The 19,582-nt window shown below is 38.7% G+C and overlaps 1 protein-coding gene across 8 annotated transcripts in view; it reads right to left on the minus strand.

Annotated features, from left to right (window-relative positions):
* The window catches only part of NEXN (nexilin F-actin binding protein), a 57,602-nt gene that overhangs the window by 13,024 nt on the left and 24,996 nt on the right, over window positions 1–19,582 (minus strand). For 3 of the 8 annotated variants that reach the window (XM_009423886.5, XM_009423850.5, XM_001169260.7), the window contains exons 2-9: window positions 16,226–16,304; window positions 14,598–14,789; window positions 14,317–14,395; window positions 14,081–14,229; window positions 7,213–7,254; window positions 5,832–6,029; window positions 5,551–5,727; window positions 2,961–3,149 (exon numbers count right to left, since the gene is read on the minus strand). In XM_009423886.5, coding sequence (XP_009422161.3) covers window positions 2,961–3,149; window positions 5,551–5,727; window positions 5,832–6,029; window positions 7,213–7,254; window positions 14,081–14,229; window positions 14,317–14,395; window positions 14,598–14,789; window positions 16,226–16,252 — 1,053 coding nt within the window. In that variant the 5' untranslated portion in view covers window positions 16,253–16,304. The remainder of the gene's footprint in view (window positions 1–2,960; window positions 3,150–5,550; window positions 5,728–5,831; window positions 6,030–7,212; window positions 7,255–14,080; window positions 14,230–14,316; window positions 14,396–14,597; window positions 14,790–16,225; window positions 16,305–19,582) is intronic. The other 5 variants (XM_009423876.5, XM_016921227.3, XM_063817008.1 and 2 more) reach the window with 3 other exon arrangements.

Below are 19,582 nucleotides of genomic sequence, written 5' to 3' on the forward strand. Positions count from 1 at the left end.
TATTGTTTATTTGCTGTCTGGCTAATTTTAAAGAAATAATAATAGTTAATACTTGGAGCTGCCAAGTACAGTTATAAGCACGTAAAGTGTATTAATACATGTAAAATGTATTAATTTATTTAATCCTATGACCCTATGAAGTAGTTACTAATATCCTCATTTTACAGAGAAAGAAACTGAGGCACTGAAAAGTAATTGTCTAAAGTCAACACAAATACTATGTGGCAAAGCTGGGATTCAAACTTCAAAATCTTTCTAATAAAATTATAGGCCGGGCACAGTGGCTCATGCCTGTAATCCCAGCACTTTGGGAGGCCAAGGCAGGTGGATCATGAGGTCAGGAGTTCGAGACCAGCCTGACTAACATGGTGAAACCCCGTCTCTACTAAAAATACAAAAATTAGCCAGGTGTGGTGGTGGGCGCCTGTAATCCCAGCTACTGGGGAGGCTGAGGCAGGAGAATCACTTGAACCCAGGAGGTGGAAGTTGCAGTGAGCCGAGATCGCACCATTGTACTCCAGCCTGGGTGACAGCGAGACTCCATCTCAAAAAAAACAAAAGATTATAGGCCGGGCGCGGTATAACATAACCCTCTGGCCTGAACTGTGACTCTGTGGTTGAAATACAGGGGAATGAGAGAGGCAAGGGGTATTATTCATTTGCTCCAAGTTTTATCAACGTAATCCAGGCTTTACCACAGAACTATTTCAACTCAGAAACAATGTTTAAGTGGTTTACAATTCAAAGATTGCCTGAAATTTTTAAATTTTATATATGCATGAACTAAGCTATGGTATGAAATTACAATACTTATTCCTGGATAAATTACAATACTTATTTGTGGATAAGAAAACAATATAAATGTAAGAGGAAGGTTTTCTCTCTTCTCTTTAGAAATGTCTTTAGGAAACTTGGTTTTGTTTTAATGCAGTTTTCTCGCCTGCATTTTTTCCGCTAGTGAATCATGGTAAAAAGGCAGTATTGGCCTGCAAATCTGCCCCAAGGACTAGGTCTAGTAATCTTCACAGTTACTTCTCTTCTACCGCTTCTTTTTTTTTTTTTTTTTTTTTTGAGACGGAGTCTCACTCTGTCCCCCAGGCTGGAGTGCAGTGGCGAGATCTTGGCTCACTGCAAGCTCCGCCTCCAGGTTCATGCGATTCTCCTGCCTCAGCCTCTGAGTAGCTGGGACTACAGGTGCCCGCCAACACGCCCGGCTAATTTTTTTTTTTTTAATTGTATTTTTAGTAGAGACGGGGTTTCAACATGTTAGCCAGGATGGTCTCGATCTCCTGACCTCGTGATCCGCCCGCCTCGGCCTCCCAAAGTGCTGGGATTACAGGCGTGAGCCACCGCGCCTGGCTTCTTCTACCGCTTCTAAACCTGCTTATTCTCCAAAAATTAAGTGCATTCACAACGTCTGTAGGACTTCTATGTAGAAACCATTTATGAATCAGGGATTACCTACTGCACGTAAGATTTCAATATCACTTGTTCCATCAACATTTATTGGAGGTCTGCTACGCTAGGCATTGTGCCACATGTTTGATGAACAGTCTTGGCCTCATGGAGTGGAAAAGACAGCCATAAGTGGTAACAATACAGGATTAGCGCTATGATAGAAGAGTACTAAATGCTGTAAGAATTCATGGAAGGTGTTTATTATCAGGAAAGGCTTTCCAGAGGAAATGGAAAGTTATGAATTGGAGTTAGCAGAGCATAGGGAAAGGAGTGAGGGACATCTTTCAGACAGTGTGAAGGCTGAGTCTCACTTTGAAGAAATACAAACAAATTCAGCATATTTGGAACAGAGCAGATTCAGGAAGAATCAAGAAATGAAACGAGAGCAATATACAAGAGCAAGACTATAAAGAAATTTGTTTTAGAAGTTTTTGGATTTTTGCTTAAGAAAAGTGGGGAAATATTAAGCAAAACAGTAACAAAACACAATCAAAATTTCTTTCTTTTTAAAGATCACTCCTGGCCTTACAGGAAAGAATAGGTTACAGGTAAGAAAGCAAGTTAATGAGGAGTTGGCCCCAGGCAAGTTGTAACAGTAACTTGGATTATAGTAGTGGTGGTGAAAATGGGGGGAAAACTGACAGATTTCATAGTGATTTAGGAGGTAGAATAAATGAGACTTAGTGACTGGTTGGACGTCAGGCATGAATAAGAAGATGGAAGTGTTTCAGGCTTCCACGTTTCTGATTTGAGTATCTGTGTGGGCAGTAAAGCCAAATAAACACTTGGACATATGTGTGTGATGCTCACCCATACAGAGGAAGAAAACCACGTTACGATATCACCAAAGCTAATTACAGTGTTTCAAGAAGGAGATGCAGTGCTCTAGTCTCAAATTGCTTCAAAATTGTTTGTCAGATAACTGTACATTGTACAAACATAAAACTGGTATAGGAAGTACAGTCATAACCTTGTGACAGTTAAGTTAGGTATCAATTTCCAGGAGTGATGAGTGAGCATTTTGGAGAGAGAAATAATTCTGATTAAATGACTCAGGTCATTTAATATATAGTAGGTGGGATGAAAACTGAAAGAAGGAAAGGAAGGAAATAAAGGAATGAAGGAGGGAAAAAGGGAGTGTGGGAAGGAGGTGGCGAAAGAATGGAGAGGAAGAAAGAAAAGTTGAGGGAGGAAACTCCCTACTTCTTCTTCTTCCTTGGATACTTAGTTCTGGAAAACATGCCTTCCCAGAGAAGGGAGATAATATTCCATCCTTTCTGCCAAGCATGGCAATTTAAAGCAGAATCTTCGGAACACTAAATTGAAGCAAATACCTTCAACCAACTGGTGTTATTCCATGGGAGACTTTAAAACATATTTGCCATTTCTACTCTTGGCACAGTTTCCAGAAATAATAGGGTATTCTCTAAAGTCTAATGATTCTATTAACATATTCTCAAAGGTGAATTCTAATAGCATTCTCCAGTTAGCTTCTGTCTTACCATATTTCTCCTTGCTTCAGCAAACGCCTTCTTTTCTTCCTCTATTCTCTTTCTGGCTTCTTCTTCTGCTTTCCTTTTTTCATCTTCTCTTCTTTGCCTTTCCATTTCTTCAAAACTGAGTTTGAGTTTACCAGGGCGGTACCCTTTAAAAATTTTTGCTGTGTCTTGGTTTTCCTCATCTTCATTTACCTAACCAAATAAACAATTCATTCCTAAGAATTGAGGTTCATCAGAAAAAGGAATGAATTATCAATCAAAAGGCACAGAATTAGCCACTATCACATAGGAGTTTCAATGCCCTTAATATACTTGACCTAAATCCCCTTCCTTTTTAATGTCTTCTATGATAAAATATTCAAATTTGGAGAAATTCCATATAAAGATGTACTCAGGTTAAATAAAACTTCTCAAGTAAGCCAAATTTCTATAGATAAAATTGAATATTAAAACATTTTTAGCCAGGTGTTGTGGCGGCTCACGCCTGTAATTCCAGAACTTTAGGAGGCAGGAGGATCACTTGAACCCAGGAGTTCAAGACCAGCCTGGGCAACATAGCAAGACTTCGTCTCTACTAAAAACCAAAAAACACATTATAGCCAGTGTGGTGGTGTGTGCCTGTAGTCCCAGCTACTCGAGAAGCTGAGGTGGGAGGATCCCTTGAGCCCAGAAGGTTGAGGCTGCAGTGAGGGGTTACTGTTGAGTATTAACTTTCCCAGAACAAATATAAAATGCGTATATGTGTACTATAATTGGGGTTCAAGTATATCTACACAGAATCTCTTTGGTAGTAAAATAAGGTTCTCATTTTGTAATTTTTGTAGTTTTTTTTTTTTACTGTGAACTATGGTACCTTATACTAATCAGATAAAAGATTATTATCTAGAACTATTTTATGTAAAATTCCAGCTTTATGATTTTATCATTAAAGGTTTATTATTAAATTTACTATAATATCAATTGAAATGTATTATTTAACAATACTATTTCTTTATTAAGTTGACCACCAGAAATATCTAAAATGTGCAGATATTATGCAGCTATACCCGAGTAATAACATTTTCAAATAAATGTCTAGAAAATTAAATTTTTATATATATAATTCTTAGAACATCATTCAAGAAAGCTGATCAAGAAAGTTCTGTAACTTTAAAATTACAAATATTCCATTTTTAGATCCTTTTTTTTTTTTTTTTTGAGACAGGGTCTCACTCTGTCACCCAGGCTGGAGTCCAGTGGCTCGTTCATAGTTCACCGTAGCCTTGATTTCCCGGGCTCAAGCAATCCTCTCGCCTCAGCACCCGGGGAGCTTGGACTACAGGTCTGTGCCACCACACCTGGCTAATTTTTGTATTTATTTTTGTAGAGACATGGTTTCCACATGTTGCTCAGGCTGGTCTCAAACTCCTGGGCTCAAGGCATCTGCCTGCCTCAGCCTCCCAAAGTGCTGAGATTACAGGCATGAGCCACCATGCCTGGCGCGTTTTTAAATCTTAAAACGAGGTTTGGAATCAGTGTTTTCTTATTTCAGTTTTACTTTCTGTTGATAAATCTATTAATACCATAGTAATAATTAACATTTTCAAAGAACTTAGTATATGTAACAAACACCATTTTAAGTGCTTCCTAGATATTAACTCGTTTAACCATTTAAGAAATAGGCATTGAAAAAAAATCCAAGTCATTGTGGAAGTTAAAAAAAAAAAGAAGTAGGCGCTTTCATTTTTACCATTTTAAAAATAAAGAAACTAAGAGAGATTTAATTAATTAACACAGCGAGAGATTAAAACAGTTGTCCATGGTTACACAGTAAATGGCTGATATCTGAATCTAGACAATCTGGCTCCACAATCCATGCTCTTAACCACACTACACACACACACACACACACACACAGAGGCATGCACACAAATATGCACACACATACACTTAATAGGACAAACTGCTTATTCCACTGTAAACTGTTATTTTGATATGTTCAAACAGTTGAAAAACTGGACTGCTGAGGACAAGTTTACACTTACAATCAGTCCCGCACCCATGTCATTAAGTACTTTGCAGATTGAACTAACAGATGAAGGAAACCAGGTTCATTGAGTAATTATTTTGCATATTTATACATTAATAACAATGTATAAAAATAAAAATTTAAAGCATATTGGGTAAAATGCCCCAGAGTGAAAACTGGAAAACAGTATGGATTTTTTTTTTTGAGACAGTCTCATTCTGTTACCCAGGCTGGAGTGCAATGGCGTGATTTCAGCTCACTGCAACCTCCATCGCCTAAGTTCAAGTGATTCTCGTGCCTTAGCCTCCCAAGCAGCTGGGATTACAGGGATTTCACAGTGTTGGCCAGGCTGGTTTCAAACTCCTGACCTCAGGTGATCTACCCACCTTGGCCTCCCAAAGTGCTGGGATTACAGGCATGAGCCACCGTGCCTAGCCTAGATGTATTTTATATATGAAATATGAATACAATTAGAAAATCAGCCCTTCTATATGTAAAATCTCTTTGAATTTGTAGTAGTAAACCTTATCTAAAGTCGGCTAACTTTATTAATATTAATTGTAAGTTTTAAATATGTAGATTTACCATTTGCCGCCTTGCTTCTTCAAAAGCACGCTTCTCTTCTTCTAAACGTTTTCTTGCTTCCTCTTCAGCTTGCTTCTTTCGGTTTTCTTGTCTTTGTCGCTCCAGTTCTTCAAAAGTTAGTTTCAATTTTCCAGGAGAAAGTGATTCTTTTTTTGCTTCACTTTCTATTTCATCATCCTAAGAAAACGTTATGAAAACCCACCTTTTAGTCATAAAGGAAAATGCTGCTAACTTAAACTGCCTTGATTTGTTTCTTAGAAAACAAACAAACAAAAATTTACCATAACTAATGAAAGACACTTTGCTTCCTTGAGAGATGGTCGTTGTTCTTCATATCTTATTCTTTTATCTTCCTCGTACTTGATCCTTTCTTTCTCTTCACGTTCTTTTTCTAGATCCTCAAAATTCTTTTTCATTTTTCCAGATGTTTTATATGATTTGACAGGTACCACAGTTATAAGTAGTGAATCATCTCCTTCCTATTTTATAAAATAGATAATTAGCATATTTCTTCTTAATCAAAATTGGGTTTCATGGGACTTTACCTCCATCATAGGTGAATTTCATTACACTGTCATCAATGTTATTATGAAGAACAATTTTTTTTACAGATTATTATTAAATATCTCCTACTCTAAATTCTTTGTGCATTATGAGTTAATCTTACTGAAATCCATTGCTGACGAGGTTCAAGAAGCATTCTATTTCCTAGAAGATGGAGTTAATACAGCTGTTTGGATAACGAAACTGCAGTGACATTGCCTGAATTAAGCTATTTGTGCACTAATCCACAAAATGTGCATGTGAATATACTCTAAATCAATTTGATGGTGGATAGATTCAGTTTAAACAAAAAAAAGTTTCCTCATATGATTTTTCTCTCTATGCAAGCTTTTAAATACTTAATGAAACCAGTATTTAGTGAGAAAAAAACACAGTATTTCCAAGTGATTTATTAAACATTTATATATATTATAGATAAAACTCTCTGGTATTTGATTGTATTAAAATATTTTAAAATTATTATTTAATTCATTTTAATTATATAATCTGTTGTTGCCTCTGACTTTTTTAAAAACTAAGAAGAGTTATGAAATGAAACACATGGCCCTGAGATAAAATTGCTCCCAATTTATGGGCTGTAGTTTTGGGCACACCATCAAATTGAAAGATTTTTAACTTATTCTGTTAGATAAAAGGGATGACTAAAATTTTTGTGGTTGTTGAACATTTCTTCTTGGTAACAGATACTGCACTCTGTACTATTATATAAAAACCAAAACATAAACTCTCAGGAACTCTGAGGAAAGAAGACAAATGATGAAAATAAAATTGCCTTTTCATAAATGTTAGTGTTCAACAATCTCAGCTGTTAGTAACAGTTCAAAAAATACGTTGTCTTGGCAGAGTATCTCAAACTGAGACTAATAAGGCTTGTCTTTCTAACCTATGAAAGCAAAACATACTTTTCTTTAAAAACACTAAGCTATAGTGTTTGAAAGTGCAAAAGTATGCTCTTGCTTTGCAAAACATACTTTTTTGTTATTTCTACATTTATAATAAAAATAATAAAAGCTCTTTTAGTTTTTTCTTATACTAAAAGATAATTTGTGAATCAGATAATTTTAGGTGAATGTTTCATTAAAGGAAATGTCTGTTTACCTCTGATGCTGATTCAGTTCCCGTATTGTTTATGTCCTCAATCTATTGAATGAGAATTTCATATCATTACATTACATCAGATTTCTACTTTTTGCTTTTAAACAACAACTGGAAAGTAATTTAGTTGTGACTTATAGTAAATTTTCAAATTTATAATTTTTGAAATATGTTTATGTTGTTCCAAATTAGCCAAATATATCCTTTATATTTATTGTTGCATATTGATATCAATATCAATATCCAGAAAACAACATATTAAGAAAACAATCAGGCTGGACGAGGTGGCTCATGCCTGTAATCCCAGCACTTTGGGAAGCCGAGGTGGACAGATCATTTGAGCCCAGGAGTTCAAGACCAGCTTGGGCAACATGGCGAGATCCCTTCTCTACAAAAAGTACAAAAATTAGCTGGGCATGGTGGCACGCACCTGTGGTCCCAGCTACTCTGGAGGCTGAGGCAGGAGGATCACTTGAGCCCAGGAGGTTAAGGCTGCAGTGAGCCATGTTCATGCCACTGCACTCCAGTGTGGGTGACAGAGTGAGACCCTGTTTCAAGAAAAAAAAGAAAAAAAAAAAACAGAAAAAATTAAGATAAAGCCTACCCTCTGTAACCCAGAAACTGAATAACAGACCAAACTCTTATGACCAGGCTGTTGAGCTTACAAGCAGCAATTATTAATTTAATTAGCAATTTAAACCAAGACACATAGAAACACTTCTCCATTCTTTGTCACTGCCCCATCAAAGGAAAACCTATCCATTAGCAATCTAATACTTGTCATGATTATATTTTACAACATAAATACAGGGCAAAAATAAAACTGATACAATAACAGTGCAGTGAAAGATGTAGGCTAGTTTATTTATTTTTTTGAGATGGAGTCTCGTGCTGTCACCCAGGCTGGAGTGTAGTGTCGTAGTCTCAGGTCACTGCAACTTCTGCATGCTGGGTTCAAGCAATTCTCCTGCCTCAGCCTCCTGAGTAGCTGGTACTACAGGTGTGCACCATCACGCCTGGCTAATTTCTGTATTTTTAGTAGAGATGGGGTTTCACCATGTTGGCCAGGCTGGTCTCCAACTCCTGACCCCAAGTGATCTGCGTGCCTTGGCCTCCCAAAGTGCTGGGATTACAGGCGTGAGCCACCGTGCCCAGCTGGGATAGAATAGTTTAGAAGGGAAAATAATTCTGATAGTCATGTTTTCTCTATATTTTGACGAGGTCTAAGTAGGAAAGCTCCTCATTTAAAAAGTGAGAGCTTGGCCAGGCACAATGGCTCACGCCTATAATCCCAGCACTTTGAGTGTGTGGTGGCACACGCCTGTAGTCCCAGCTACTCGGGAGGCTGGTGCAGGAGAATCGTGTGAACCTGGGAGGCGGAGGTTGCATTGAGCTGAGATCACACCACTGCACTCCAGCCTGACAGAGCAAGAGTCCCTCTCAAAAAAAAAAAAAAAAAAAAAGAGAGCTCAATTTACCCATTACTCATAAGAAATACCGTTAGTTTAGCTTTAGAGGAAGACTAATGTACTCTTCTTAGCAAACCTAATTGAGAGAAGATAGGTGATTTAAATAATGCAGTGTTTAAGATCTCAGGAAAAGAAAACAAAAGCAATGGGAAAATGGAACCATTAAAAAAGTAAGAATTCAGATTGTTTATTGTTTTAATTTGACTTTTAAAACCAATGAAAGAGTGGTTAAAGAGTTCATTAACTCCTCATGCAGTGTAAGGGAATTTTGTTGTACCCTGCTTCATACTAGGAACTAGGCTAAGTCCCTGTTCTCTCATCATCACACTTTTCTATATTTTCTCTCAAGAAAGAAATAATACATTTTATTAAGATACCTGGCCAGGCATGGTGGCTCATGCCTGTAAACCCAGCATTTTGGGAGGCTGAGGCAGGCCGACTGAGCCCAGGAGTTCAAGACCAACCTGGGCAACATGGCGAGACCCTCTCTCTACAAAAAAAAAAAAAAATTAGCTGGGTGTCGTGGCACACACCTGTAGTCCCAGCTACTATGGAGGCTGAGGTGGGAGGATCACTTGAGCCTGGGAGGTGGAGGCTGCAGTGAGCCATGAGCGTGCCTGGGAGACAGAGCAAGACCCTGTCTCAAAAAAAAAAAAAAAAAAGACACCCAATTTCTTGAAAAATAAATTATTCTGAGCAAAGTTTGTTAAAAATAAATCTATTTTATACTTTAATAGTTTATTTTCATAGTTTTATTAAGAATAATTTTGTGGCCAGGCGCTGTGGCTCACGCCTGTAATCCCAGCACTTTGGGAGGCCGAGGCGGGCGGATCACGAGATCAGGAGATCGAGACCGTCCTGGCTAACATGGTGAAACCCCGTCTCTGCTAAAAATACAAAAAATTAGCCGGGTGTGGTGGCAGGTGCCTGTAATCCCAGCTACGGGAGGCTGAGGCAGGAGAATGGCATGAACCCAGGAGGCGCAGCTTGCAGTGAGCTGAGATCGCGCCACTGCACTCCAGCCTGGGCGACAGAGCGAGACTCCGTCTCAAAAAAAAAAAAAAAAAGAATAATTTTGTATACTATAAAATATTTTATTTAGAATAATTTGCTTTGTTATAGAATTACTTGTTAACACTGACATGCTAGGTAAATGGTGAAGGCTTTGTTGAATTATATATTATACTAAAAATCTTTAATGGATCTATAATAAAATAATTACAAAAGACTTCTCTTTTTAGGCCAGGCGCGGTGGCTCACGCCTGTAATCCTAGCACTTTGGGAGGCCGAGGCAGGCGGATCATGAGGTCAGGAGATTGAGACCATCCTGGCTAACACAGTGAAACCTCCTCTCTACAAAAATTAGCCAGGCATGGTGGCGGGCGCCTGTAGTCCCAGCTACTTGGGAGGCTGAGGCAGGAGAATGGCATGAACCTGGGAAGTGGAGCTTGCAGTGAGCTGAAATCGCGCCACTGCACTCCAGCCTGGGTGACAGAGCGAGACTCCATCTCAAAAAAAAAAAAAAAAAAAAAGACTTCTCTTTTTAAAAGAATACTGACAACTCCTGTATAAATCATGTTAATCTCTCAATAAAAAGGTCCAGGAGGCTGGACATGGTGGTTCATGCCTGTATTCCCCCAACTTTGGGAGGCCGAGGTGGGAGGATCTCTTGAGCCCAGGATTTTGAGACGAGCCTGGGCAACAAAGTGAGACCCCATCTCTACAAAAAAAGACTTTTTTGGTAGATTTTTTTGTAGAGACAGCAGGGTCTTGCTGTGTTGCCCAGGCTTGAGTACAGTGGTGCAATCTTGGCTCACTGCAACCTTTGCCTCCTGAGCTGAGGCGATCATCCTCCCACCGCAGCCTCCCAAGTAGCTGGGACTGCAGACATGCGCCACCATGCTCAGCTAATTTTTTTTTAATTTTTGTAGTGACAGGGTTTTAGTGTATTGCCCAAGCTGGCCTTGAGCTCCTGAGCTCAAGCAGTCCACCTGCCTCGGTCTCCCAAAGTGCTGGTATTACAGGTGTGAGCCACCACACCTTGCCAAAAATTTTTTAAAAATTAGCCAAGCATGGTGGCATGCATCTGTAGTCCCAGCTACTTAGGAGGCTGAGGTAGGAGGATTGCTTGAGCCCAGAAGTTTGAGGCTGCAATGAGCTGTGATTGCACCACTGCACTCCAGCCTGGGCAACAGAGCAAGACTCTGTCTTTAAAAAATAAAAAATAAAAAGATCCAGGAGATACGGTGAGAAGCCAGACATTGAGAATATAGAAAAGAGAAATACTAAATTTATTAACTCAACTTTCTTTTATTGCTGCTGCTACAACCTTCCCAAACCCAGGTTTTTTGTTTGTTCGTTTGTTTGCTTTGGTGCAGTGGCCTGATCATGAACCTCCTGGGTTCAAGCAATCCTCCCACTTTAGCCTCCCAAGTAGCTGGGACTATAGGCACCCACCACCACCTCCTGGCTAAATTGTTTGTCTGTCTGTTTTTAAGAGCTGAGGTCTCACTATGTTGTTACCCAGCCTGCTTCCAGATCTTTATTAGCTTATGGTAAAATAATAAAGTATGTTTGAAGATTTTTTTTGCTTTCTTCTTTGCTCACTTTAAACCATTACCAAAACAAGAAAACATTGGAGAATACTTTTTTTCCAACAAACTAGGAAAAAGATAAATCTGTCTAAGTAGCCATGGTGTCAGTATATTCACAGAGACCAGATATTCAGAAGTTCAGGTATAGTGTTGACTTTCAGAAGACAATATTGAAGAGCCACTTCCTATTTCTTTTGCTTTATAAAAAATGAAACTCCTTTTGCTTCTTCCCAAATCAACTTCCTTCTCTCCCTTTTCTTTTCAACATCTCCTTCTCTTCCCTCACCAGTAACTCCTCTTTTTTCTAAGCTGATGGACTTTAACTTTGCTCATCAGGGTATCCTCAAAGATAAACAGATAATATCAAATCAAGCTTCTTCCCCAAATTGATTCTAACATCCACTATATCTACTATTAATCCCCACCCACCCCCAACCATCTTTTTTTTTTTTTTTTTTTAAGAGACAGGGTCTCTCTGTTGCTGGCTGGAAGTGCAGTGAAATTATCATAGCTCACTGCATCCTGAAACTCCTGGGCTCAAGCAGTCCTCCTGCCTCAGCCTCCCAAAGAGCTGGGATTACAGGCATGAGTCACCATGTCCAGCTCTCATTTTTAATTCATTATAAGATCCTAGAATCTCCAAATCTTGTAGGTCACCAAGTCATTCAGCTACCCTCTGACTCAGGAATCCTTTATGGCATTCTTGCATATGGATTTATACAAATAAATTTTACAAGCAAACATTAAAACTCTTCTTGACTACCTATGCCATACTTTACTCCTTATATTCAAAGATACATTAAATTATATTGGAGTAGAGTGGAAAATGTACTTAATTAGATTTGAAAATTAAACTTTACATATTTACAAGATAAAATTACTAGGCCGGGTGCGGTGGCTCATGCCTGTAATCATTTTGGGAGGCCGAGGTGGGCAGATCATCTGAGATCAGGAGTTCAAGACCAGCCTGGCCAACATGGTAAAACCCTATCTCTACTAAAAATACAAAAAAATTAGCTGGGAGTGGTGGCATGTGCCTTAGTCCTAGCTACTCAGGAGACTGAAGCAGGATAATCGCTTGAATCCGGGAGGCAGAGGTTGCAGTGAACCGAGATTTTGCCACTGCACTCCAGCCTGGGTGACAGAGCGAGACTCCGTCTCAATTAAAAAAAAAAAAAAAGAGGCCAGTGCGGTGACTCACGCCTGTAATCCCAGCACTTTGGGATGCCAAGGCAGGTAGATCACCTGAGGTCAGGAATTCAAGACCAACCTGGCCAACATGGCGAAACCCCGTCTCCACTAAAAATACAAAAATTAGCCAGATGTGGTGGCAGGCACCTGTAATCCCTGCTACTCAGGAGGTTGAGACAGGAGAATCGCTTCAACCTGGGTGGTGGAGGTTGCAGTGAGCCAAGATTGCACCGAGCCAGGACTGCGCCATTGCACTCCAGCCTGGGCAACAAGAGCAAAACTCCGTCTCAAAAAAAAAAAAAAAAAAAAAGACTGCCCTGCTGGATTTCAGACTTGCATGGGCCATGTAACCCCTTTGTTTTGGATGATTTCTCCCATTTGGAACTGCTGTATTTACCCAATACCTGTACCCCGCTTTGCAAATCCAGGGTAAATACATTTCTTTGGTATGCAAGTATAGCATATGCTTTGCTTTCATCGTCACTTTTCTTTTCAGAAAGGTAATGGAAACTGAAGGCAGCATAGCAAAAAGACTGAAAGCACTTAATGTATGCCTTAAAAGACCAGCTGATATGGTTTGGCTCTGTGTCCCCACCCAAATCTCATCTTGAATTGTACTCCCATAATTCCCACGTGTTGTGGGAGGGACCTGGTGGGAGATAATTTGAATCATGGGGATGGGGGTGGTTTCCCCCATCCTGTTCTCGTGGTAGTGAATAAGTCTCATGAGATCTGATGGTTTTATCAGAGGTTTCCGCTTTTGCACCTTCCTCATTTTCTCTTGCCACCGCTACGTAAGAAGTACCTTTCACCTCCCACCATGATTCTGAGGACTCCTCAGCCAAGTGGAACTATAAGTCCAATTAAACCTCTTTTCTTTCCCAGTCTTGTGTATGTCTTTATCAGCAGCATGAAAACAGACTAATATACCAGCATTTAAAAGTATTGTTATTAGAAGACCAGCACTTTGTTAGGTACTCATGGATAGTTTATATGTGAAATTGCCTTACATCTTTGTAAAATTCTCTAACTTGTAAAGAAAAATAAGGAATGTAGACGGGGTGAGGAATGTGGATAGAGCGGTAAGATTGTATATGATACAAATCATCTCACTATTCTACCTTAAAATAGGCATATTCTGCCCATGTCCTTCTAGGCATCTGATGTTAAATATTTTTCCTTCAGATCTTTTCAGGTTAGCTGCCTTTTTTTTTTTTTTTTTCTTTGAGATAAGTCTTGCCCTGTCACCCAGGCTGGAGTCCAGTGGCATGATCTTGGCTCACTGCAACTTCCACCTTTCAGGCTCAAGCGAACCTCCTACCTCAGCCTTCTGAATAGCTGGGACTACAGGCACTTGCCACCATGCCCAGCTAATTTTTGTATTTTTTTGTAGAGACAGGATTTTGCCATGTTGCCCGGGCTGATGTTGAAGCGATCCACCCAGCTTGGCTTCCCAAAGTGCTGAGATTACAGATGTGAGCCACCATCCCCAGACGGTTAGCTGCTTTTTAATAGGTTTATGTTACATTAAAATATTTTAATTAGGCAACATACTGATTAGTTTTACTTTGCACAGTTAGTTTCAGAAACAAATACAAACTTAATCTTCAGTGATACCTGTTCAGCCCTTTTTGCTAATTCACGCTGTATTTTCCTCTTTTCTAACATATCCTGCTCAATTCTGCGTTTTCGTTCCTCCTCCGTTCTCTTCCTTTGTTCCTCTTGTCTTTGTTTCTCCATTTCAGCAAATCTACCCTTCACAGTTCCTAAAAATATATGAAAAAAAATGTTTGATACTTGGTTATGTTTCTATTTTGCAATTTAATTTACTATTTACCCCTCAAGCTTCTTACCTGTTAATTTTGGAACATAAGCCTTTTCTACTTTAGAAGATACATCTTCCTCATCATCAGAAGCAAGCATTTCTTTAATCTAGATGGTTAAATAAATTAATGTGAGCACATGTCCAAAAATTAGACTAAATCACATTATATGCAGAGTTTAAATTAGGTTACAAATACAGAAAAGTATTTTAGTTATAGTTAATATGAAATGTGGTTAATGTGAATAAATACAATTTAAATGAAAAAATGCAAACAAATATTTTCACGAGAATAAAGTAAAATAAAATAACCTCCTGCTTTCTCCTGTTCCATTCTCTCTCTCTAATATATTGTTCTTTTCTTCTTTGTTTTTCATCTCTAGATCTCCTTTGATTTCTTTCTTCCCTGGCTCTCTGCATGGCTTCAAACTTATCCTTTACATCACCCTTGCCAAGTTTTGGTACATAGGTTTTTGGGACAGGTTTAGATGAAGAAAGCAGAATCTTCATTAGAAGAAAATAAAGAAAAGAAAGTTAACGAAAAAGATAGGAAGAAATTAGGTAAAGATAGATAAGAATAAGCAATATAAAAAATATTTATTGAAACAGAAAATAGAAATGTGTTTGAACCCTTTATTTGACCATCACAACCTGATTAGATACTTTCTAAAACCTAACTATGAAAAATGACATTACAGAAAATATGAGAGTAGAAATTCCACTGTTATATAGTAATGAAATCTCATTTTGTGGGTAGCATTCCACTGAAGCTGAAAGCCAGTAAAATATAAAAATCAAATTCTGAATTCTAATTAAAAACAACTGTCTTTTATTGTCTAACTCCATTATTAAAGATTCAGATTTGATATCACTTGCTAAAAAGGTACCCAAACTAATTTCAGTAAATTTGGTGAAGTTGAAAACAAAGCAAAAGTTTAGGCTTTAAAGTTTGAGCCTAATTCACATTTTACACCCTTCCTGGTTTCTATATCCAATATAAGCAAAACCAAAGGCCAGTCCTTTAGTCCTTATTTGTGGCTGAGGTACACCATGGTCTGTGTGCACAAGCTGTGATTTATGTTGTTACTATTACTTCCCATCTATAACTTCTTTAAGCCACATTAAAAATGTGTAAGAAGGCTATATCATTCTATATGGGGGCGGGCTGTAAGAGGAATTCCATATGGCAACAGCTTCACAAAGAATGGGAATCTGGTAGAAGACTGAAGAAATGATTTTCCTCCACTCTAAAACCAGAAGAGCAAATTATTTTTACCACTTTGAAAATTAAGCTGATTTCTAAATGAAATTTCAGTAAATAAAATGTGTGCCTCAGAACACCAAATCCTTTTTCCTAGTGATAATGACAATTACTTAATTAATCTGTGGCACATCCAACTTGTATTTTATAATCTATTATGTGTCATTGGCCATTTAAGGGTTAACTTTATAATTCTGAGGTGTCAGCAACTGAGCTCTTCTTACAACAACTCTCAGTATCTACAGTCAAGAACCAGAAGAAAGCTAAAAATTAAAATATATATATAAGGCACTTAAAAAGGTTCCTTACCTAAGAGGGAATTATGTTTTCTCCTATGAGTATAGGTCAAACTTTGTTTTAATACTAAAATAATAATTTCTAAGAGTTATCAAGAACAAAATATTTAAAATTCTACTCAGAATGCTAGCTATCACATCCACTTCACTATCATTCACAAATTTACTACTCATGCTTTGTAGAATTTCCTAGAACCCAAATGAAAATACTAGCCCAAGACCAGCTGGTGAATTGTATCTCTTCTTGTTTTACATCTTGCCATTATGTTATTAATTATGAACTCCTAAATATGACCTTTCCACCAAATGACTGTCCTTTCAGCAATTCTACAGTCAACTCTACATTTCCCTCTTTTATTTTTATTTTTACTTTTGAGACTTACCTCAGCCTTTTGGGAAATATCATTCATGTTTGCTCTATGTGGTCTTGGGCTGATTATGAAGCTCTGTATATATTTGCACCTGAAAAAAAATTATATTGTATAATAAATTTTAATTTATTTGTAATATATTATGTATTTTTATAAATAGAAATAGCAGTTAATTGCCCCTCAAAAAATACTGACATGATTCAAGCAAGTAATAAATTGTGATAACCTTTAGCTCTTTTTCCCAAGATTCATGGTATAGAAAATATAAGGTGCATGATGGTAAAAGATCCCTGAAAGTTTTTGACCCAGAATAGCTTGATGAACATACTAAGTTCACTTGAAAAGAATGTGTATTCAGCAATTACTGAGTGTATTACTCTATAAATATTAACTAGCTGAAGGTAGTTGATCATGTTTTAGATCTGTATTTTTACTAATTTTTGGCTATTTCTATCTTCAACTATGTAGTTTTTTGTTTGCTTGTTTTGTTTTGTTTTGTTTTTGTTTTTGTTTTGAGATGAAATCTCACTCTGTCGCCCAGGCTGGAGTGCAGTGACACAATCTCGGCTCACTGCAACATCTGCATGCCAGGTTCAAGTAATTCTCCTGCCTCAGCCTCCCAAGTAGCTGGGATTACAGGCCCGCGCAACCATGCCTGGCTAATGTTTTATTTTTAGTAGAGATAGGGTTGCACCATGTTGGCCAGGCTGGTCTTGAACTCCTGACCTGAAGTGATACACCCAGCTCGGCTTCCCAAAATGCTGGGATTACAGGTGTGAGCCACCACGCCCAGCCAGAATTTTTTTTTCTCCCTTTAATTCTGTTGTTTTTGTTTCATGTAATTTCAGGTTTAATTGCACACACATTATGATTATAAGATATCTTCTTTTTGAATTGACCCTTTCAGCAGTATGTTTTTTGTTTTGGAGGCAGAGTCTCACTCTATCGCCCCAGGGTGAAGTGCAGTGGCACAATCTCAGCTCGCAATCTCCGCCTCCCAGGTTTAAGCAATTCTCCTGCCTCAGCCTCTTGAATATTTGGGATTACAGGCAGCACACCATCACACCCAGCTAATTTTGTGTGTGTGTTTAGTACAGACGGGGTTTCCCCATGTTGGCCAGGATGGTCTGGAACTCCTGACCTCAAGTGATCCGCCTGCCTTGGCCTCCCAAAGTGCTGGGATTACAGGTGTGAGCCACTGTGCCCAGCCTATCAGTAAGAAATGTCTTTCTTCTTACCTCATTGTCTTAAACTTATCTTACATTAAAATAGTCACACCAACTTTCTTTCTTCTTTTTTTTTTTTTTTGGCAGCGGGGATGGAGTCTCGCTCTGTCACCCAGGCTGGAGTGCAGTGGCGCCATCTCGCTCACTGCAAGCTCTGCCTCCCGGGTTCACACCATTCTCCCACTTCAGCCTCCCGAGTAGCTGGGACTACAGGCGTGTGCCGCCACGTCCGGCTAATTTTTTGTATTTTTAGTAGAGACAGGGTTTCACCGTGTTAGCCAGGATGGTCTCAATCTCCTGACCTCGTGATCCGCCTGCCTCGGCCTCCCAAAGTGCTGGGATTACAGGCGTGAGCCACCATGCCCGGCCACCAGCTTTCTTTTTATTCATTCATTTATTTTTTAGAGACAGCATCTCGCTGTGTCACCCAGGCTGAAGTACAGTGGCACAATGACAGTTCACTGTACCCTTGAACTCCTGGGCTCAAGCGATCCTCCTTCCTCAGCCTCCCAAGTAGCTGGGACTACAGGCATGCAGCACTATGCCCAGCTCTTTTTTTTTTTCTCTATAGAAATGGGGTCTCACTGTGTTGTTTAGACTGGTTTTGAAACCCTGGGCTCAAGCAACTCTCCCACCTTGGCCTCCAGAAGTGCTAGGATTGCATCCGTGAGCCACTGCATCTGGCCCCCAACTTTCTTAGGTTTACAGTTTGCATGGTATATAATTTTCTAGCTATTTACTTTCACTCTATCTATGTTTTTATATGTAAAGTATATGTCTTGGACACAGCATATGTTTGGACCTTGCTTTTTACAAAAATCAATTCTGATAAAATCTGGGTTTTCTTTTTTTTTTTTTTTTTGAGACGTAGTTTCGCTCTTGTTGCCCAGGCTGGAGTGCAGTGGCACGATCTCGGCTCACTGCAACCTCTGCCTTCCAGTTTCAAGCGATTCTCCTGCCTCAGCCTCCTGAGTAGGTGGGATTACAGGCTCCCACCACCACACCCAGCTAATTTTTGTATTTTTAGTAGAGATGGGGTTTCACCATGTTGGCTAGGCTGGTCTCGAACTCCTGACCTTGTGATCCACCCACCTAGGCCTCCCAAAGCGCTGGGATTACAGGCGTGAGCCACCGTGCCAGGTCTAAAATCTGTTTTTTTAATTGCAGCATTTAGTCCATTAACATTTAATGTAATTATTAATATCAATGAGTTTAGGCCTATCATTTAAATATTTATTTTAGGTTTGTTTTATCTTGTTTTGTTTTTTTCTTTTGGAATTTTCTAGCCAACTTTTTTTTTAATAGAGTTTATTTTAGGTTCACAGCAAAATTGAGTAGAAGATAGAGATTTCCTGTATATGTTCTGTCCCTGCACATGCTTAGTCACCCCCATTATCAACACTGGATAACCCCATTATTACCACCTATTGGAGTGGTACATTTGTTATAAATGATGAACCTATACTGACACATCATTATCACCCAGAGTCCATAGTTTACATTAGGGTTTACTCCTGAGTTGTACATTCTGTGGGTTTTGGGTAAATGTACAATGACATGTGTCCATCATTACAGTATTGCACAGAGCAGTTTCACTGACCTAAAAGTCCTCTTTACTCCACTTACTTATGCTTTTCTCCCCCATAATTCCTGGTAACCATGATCTTTTTACTGTCTTCATAGTTTTGACTTTTCCAGAATGTCATACAGTTGGAACCACACAGTATGTAGCCTTTTCATATTGACTTTTTTCACATAGTTATGTGCATTTCAGTTTCCTCTATGTTTTTCATGGCTTGATAGCTCATTTCTTTTTAGCACTGAATAATATTCTATTACCTGCATGTACCACAGTTTATCCATTCACCTACCAAATGACATCTTGGTTGTTTCCAAGTTTTGGTGTTTATGAATAAAGTTGACATAAATATCTGTATGCAGGTTCTTGTGGACCATGATTACTGGATTATATGGTAAGAGCATATTTAGTATTATAAGAAACCACCATGTAGCTTACCACTTGGCATTCCCACCAGCAATGAATGAGAGTTCATATTGCTCCACATCCTCACCAGCATTTGATATTGTCAGTGTTCTGAATTTTGGCCATTCTAATAGATGTGGAGTGGTATTTCATTGTCAT

The sequence above is a fragment of the Pan troglodytes genome, chromosome 1 (genome assembly GCF_028858775.2).
Source record: "Pan troglodytes isolate AG18354 chromosome 1, NHGRI_mPanTro3-v2.0_pri, whole genome shotgun sequence".
Lineage (NCBI taxonomy): Eukaryota > Metazoa > Chordata > Mammalia > Primates > Hominidae > Pan > Pan troglodytes.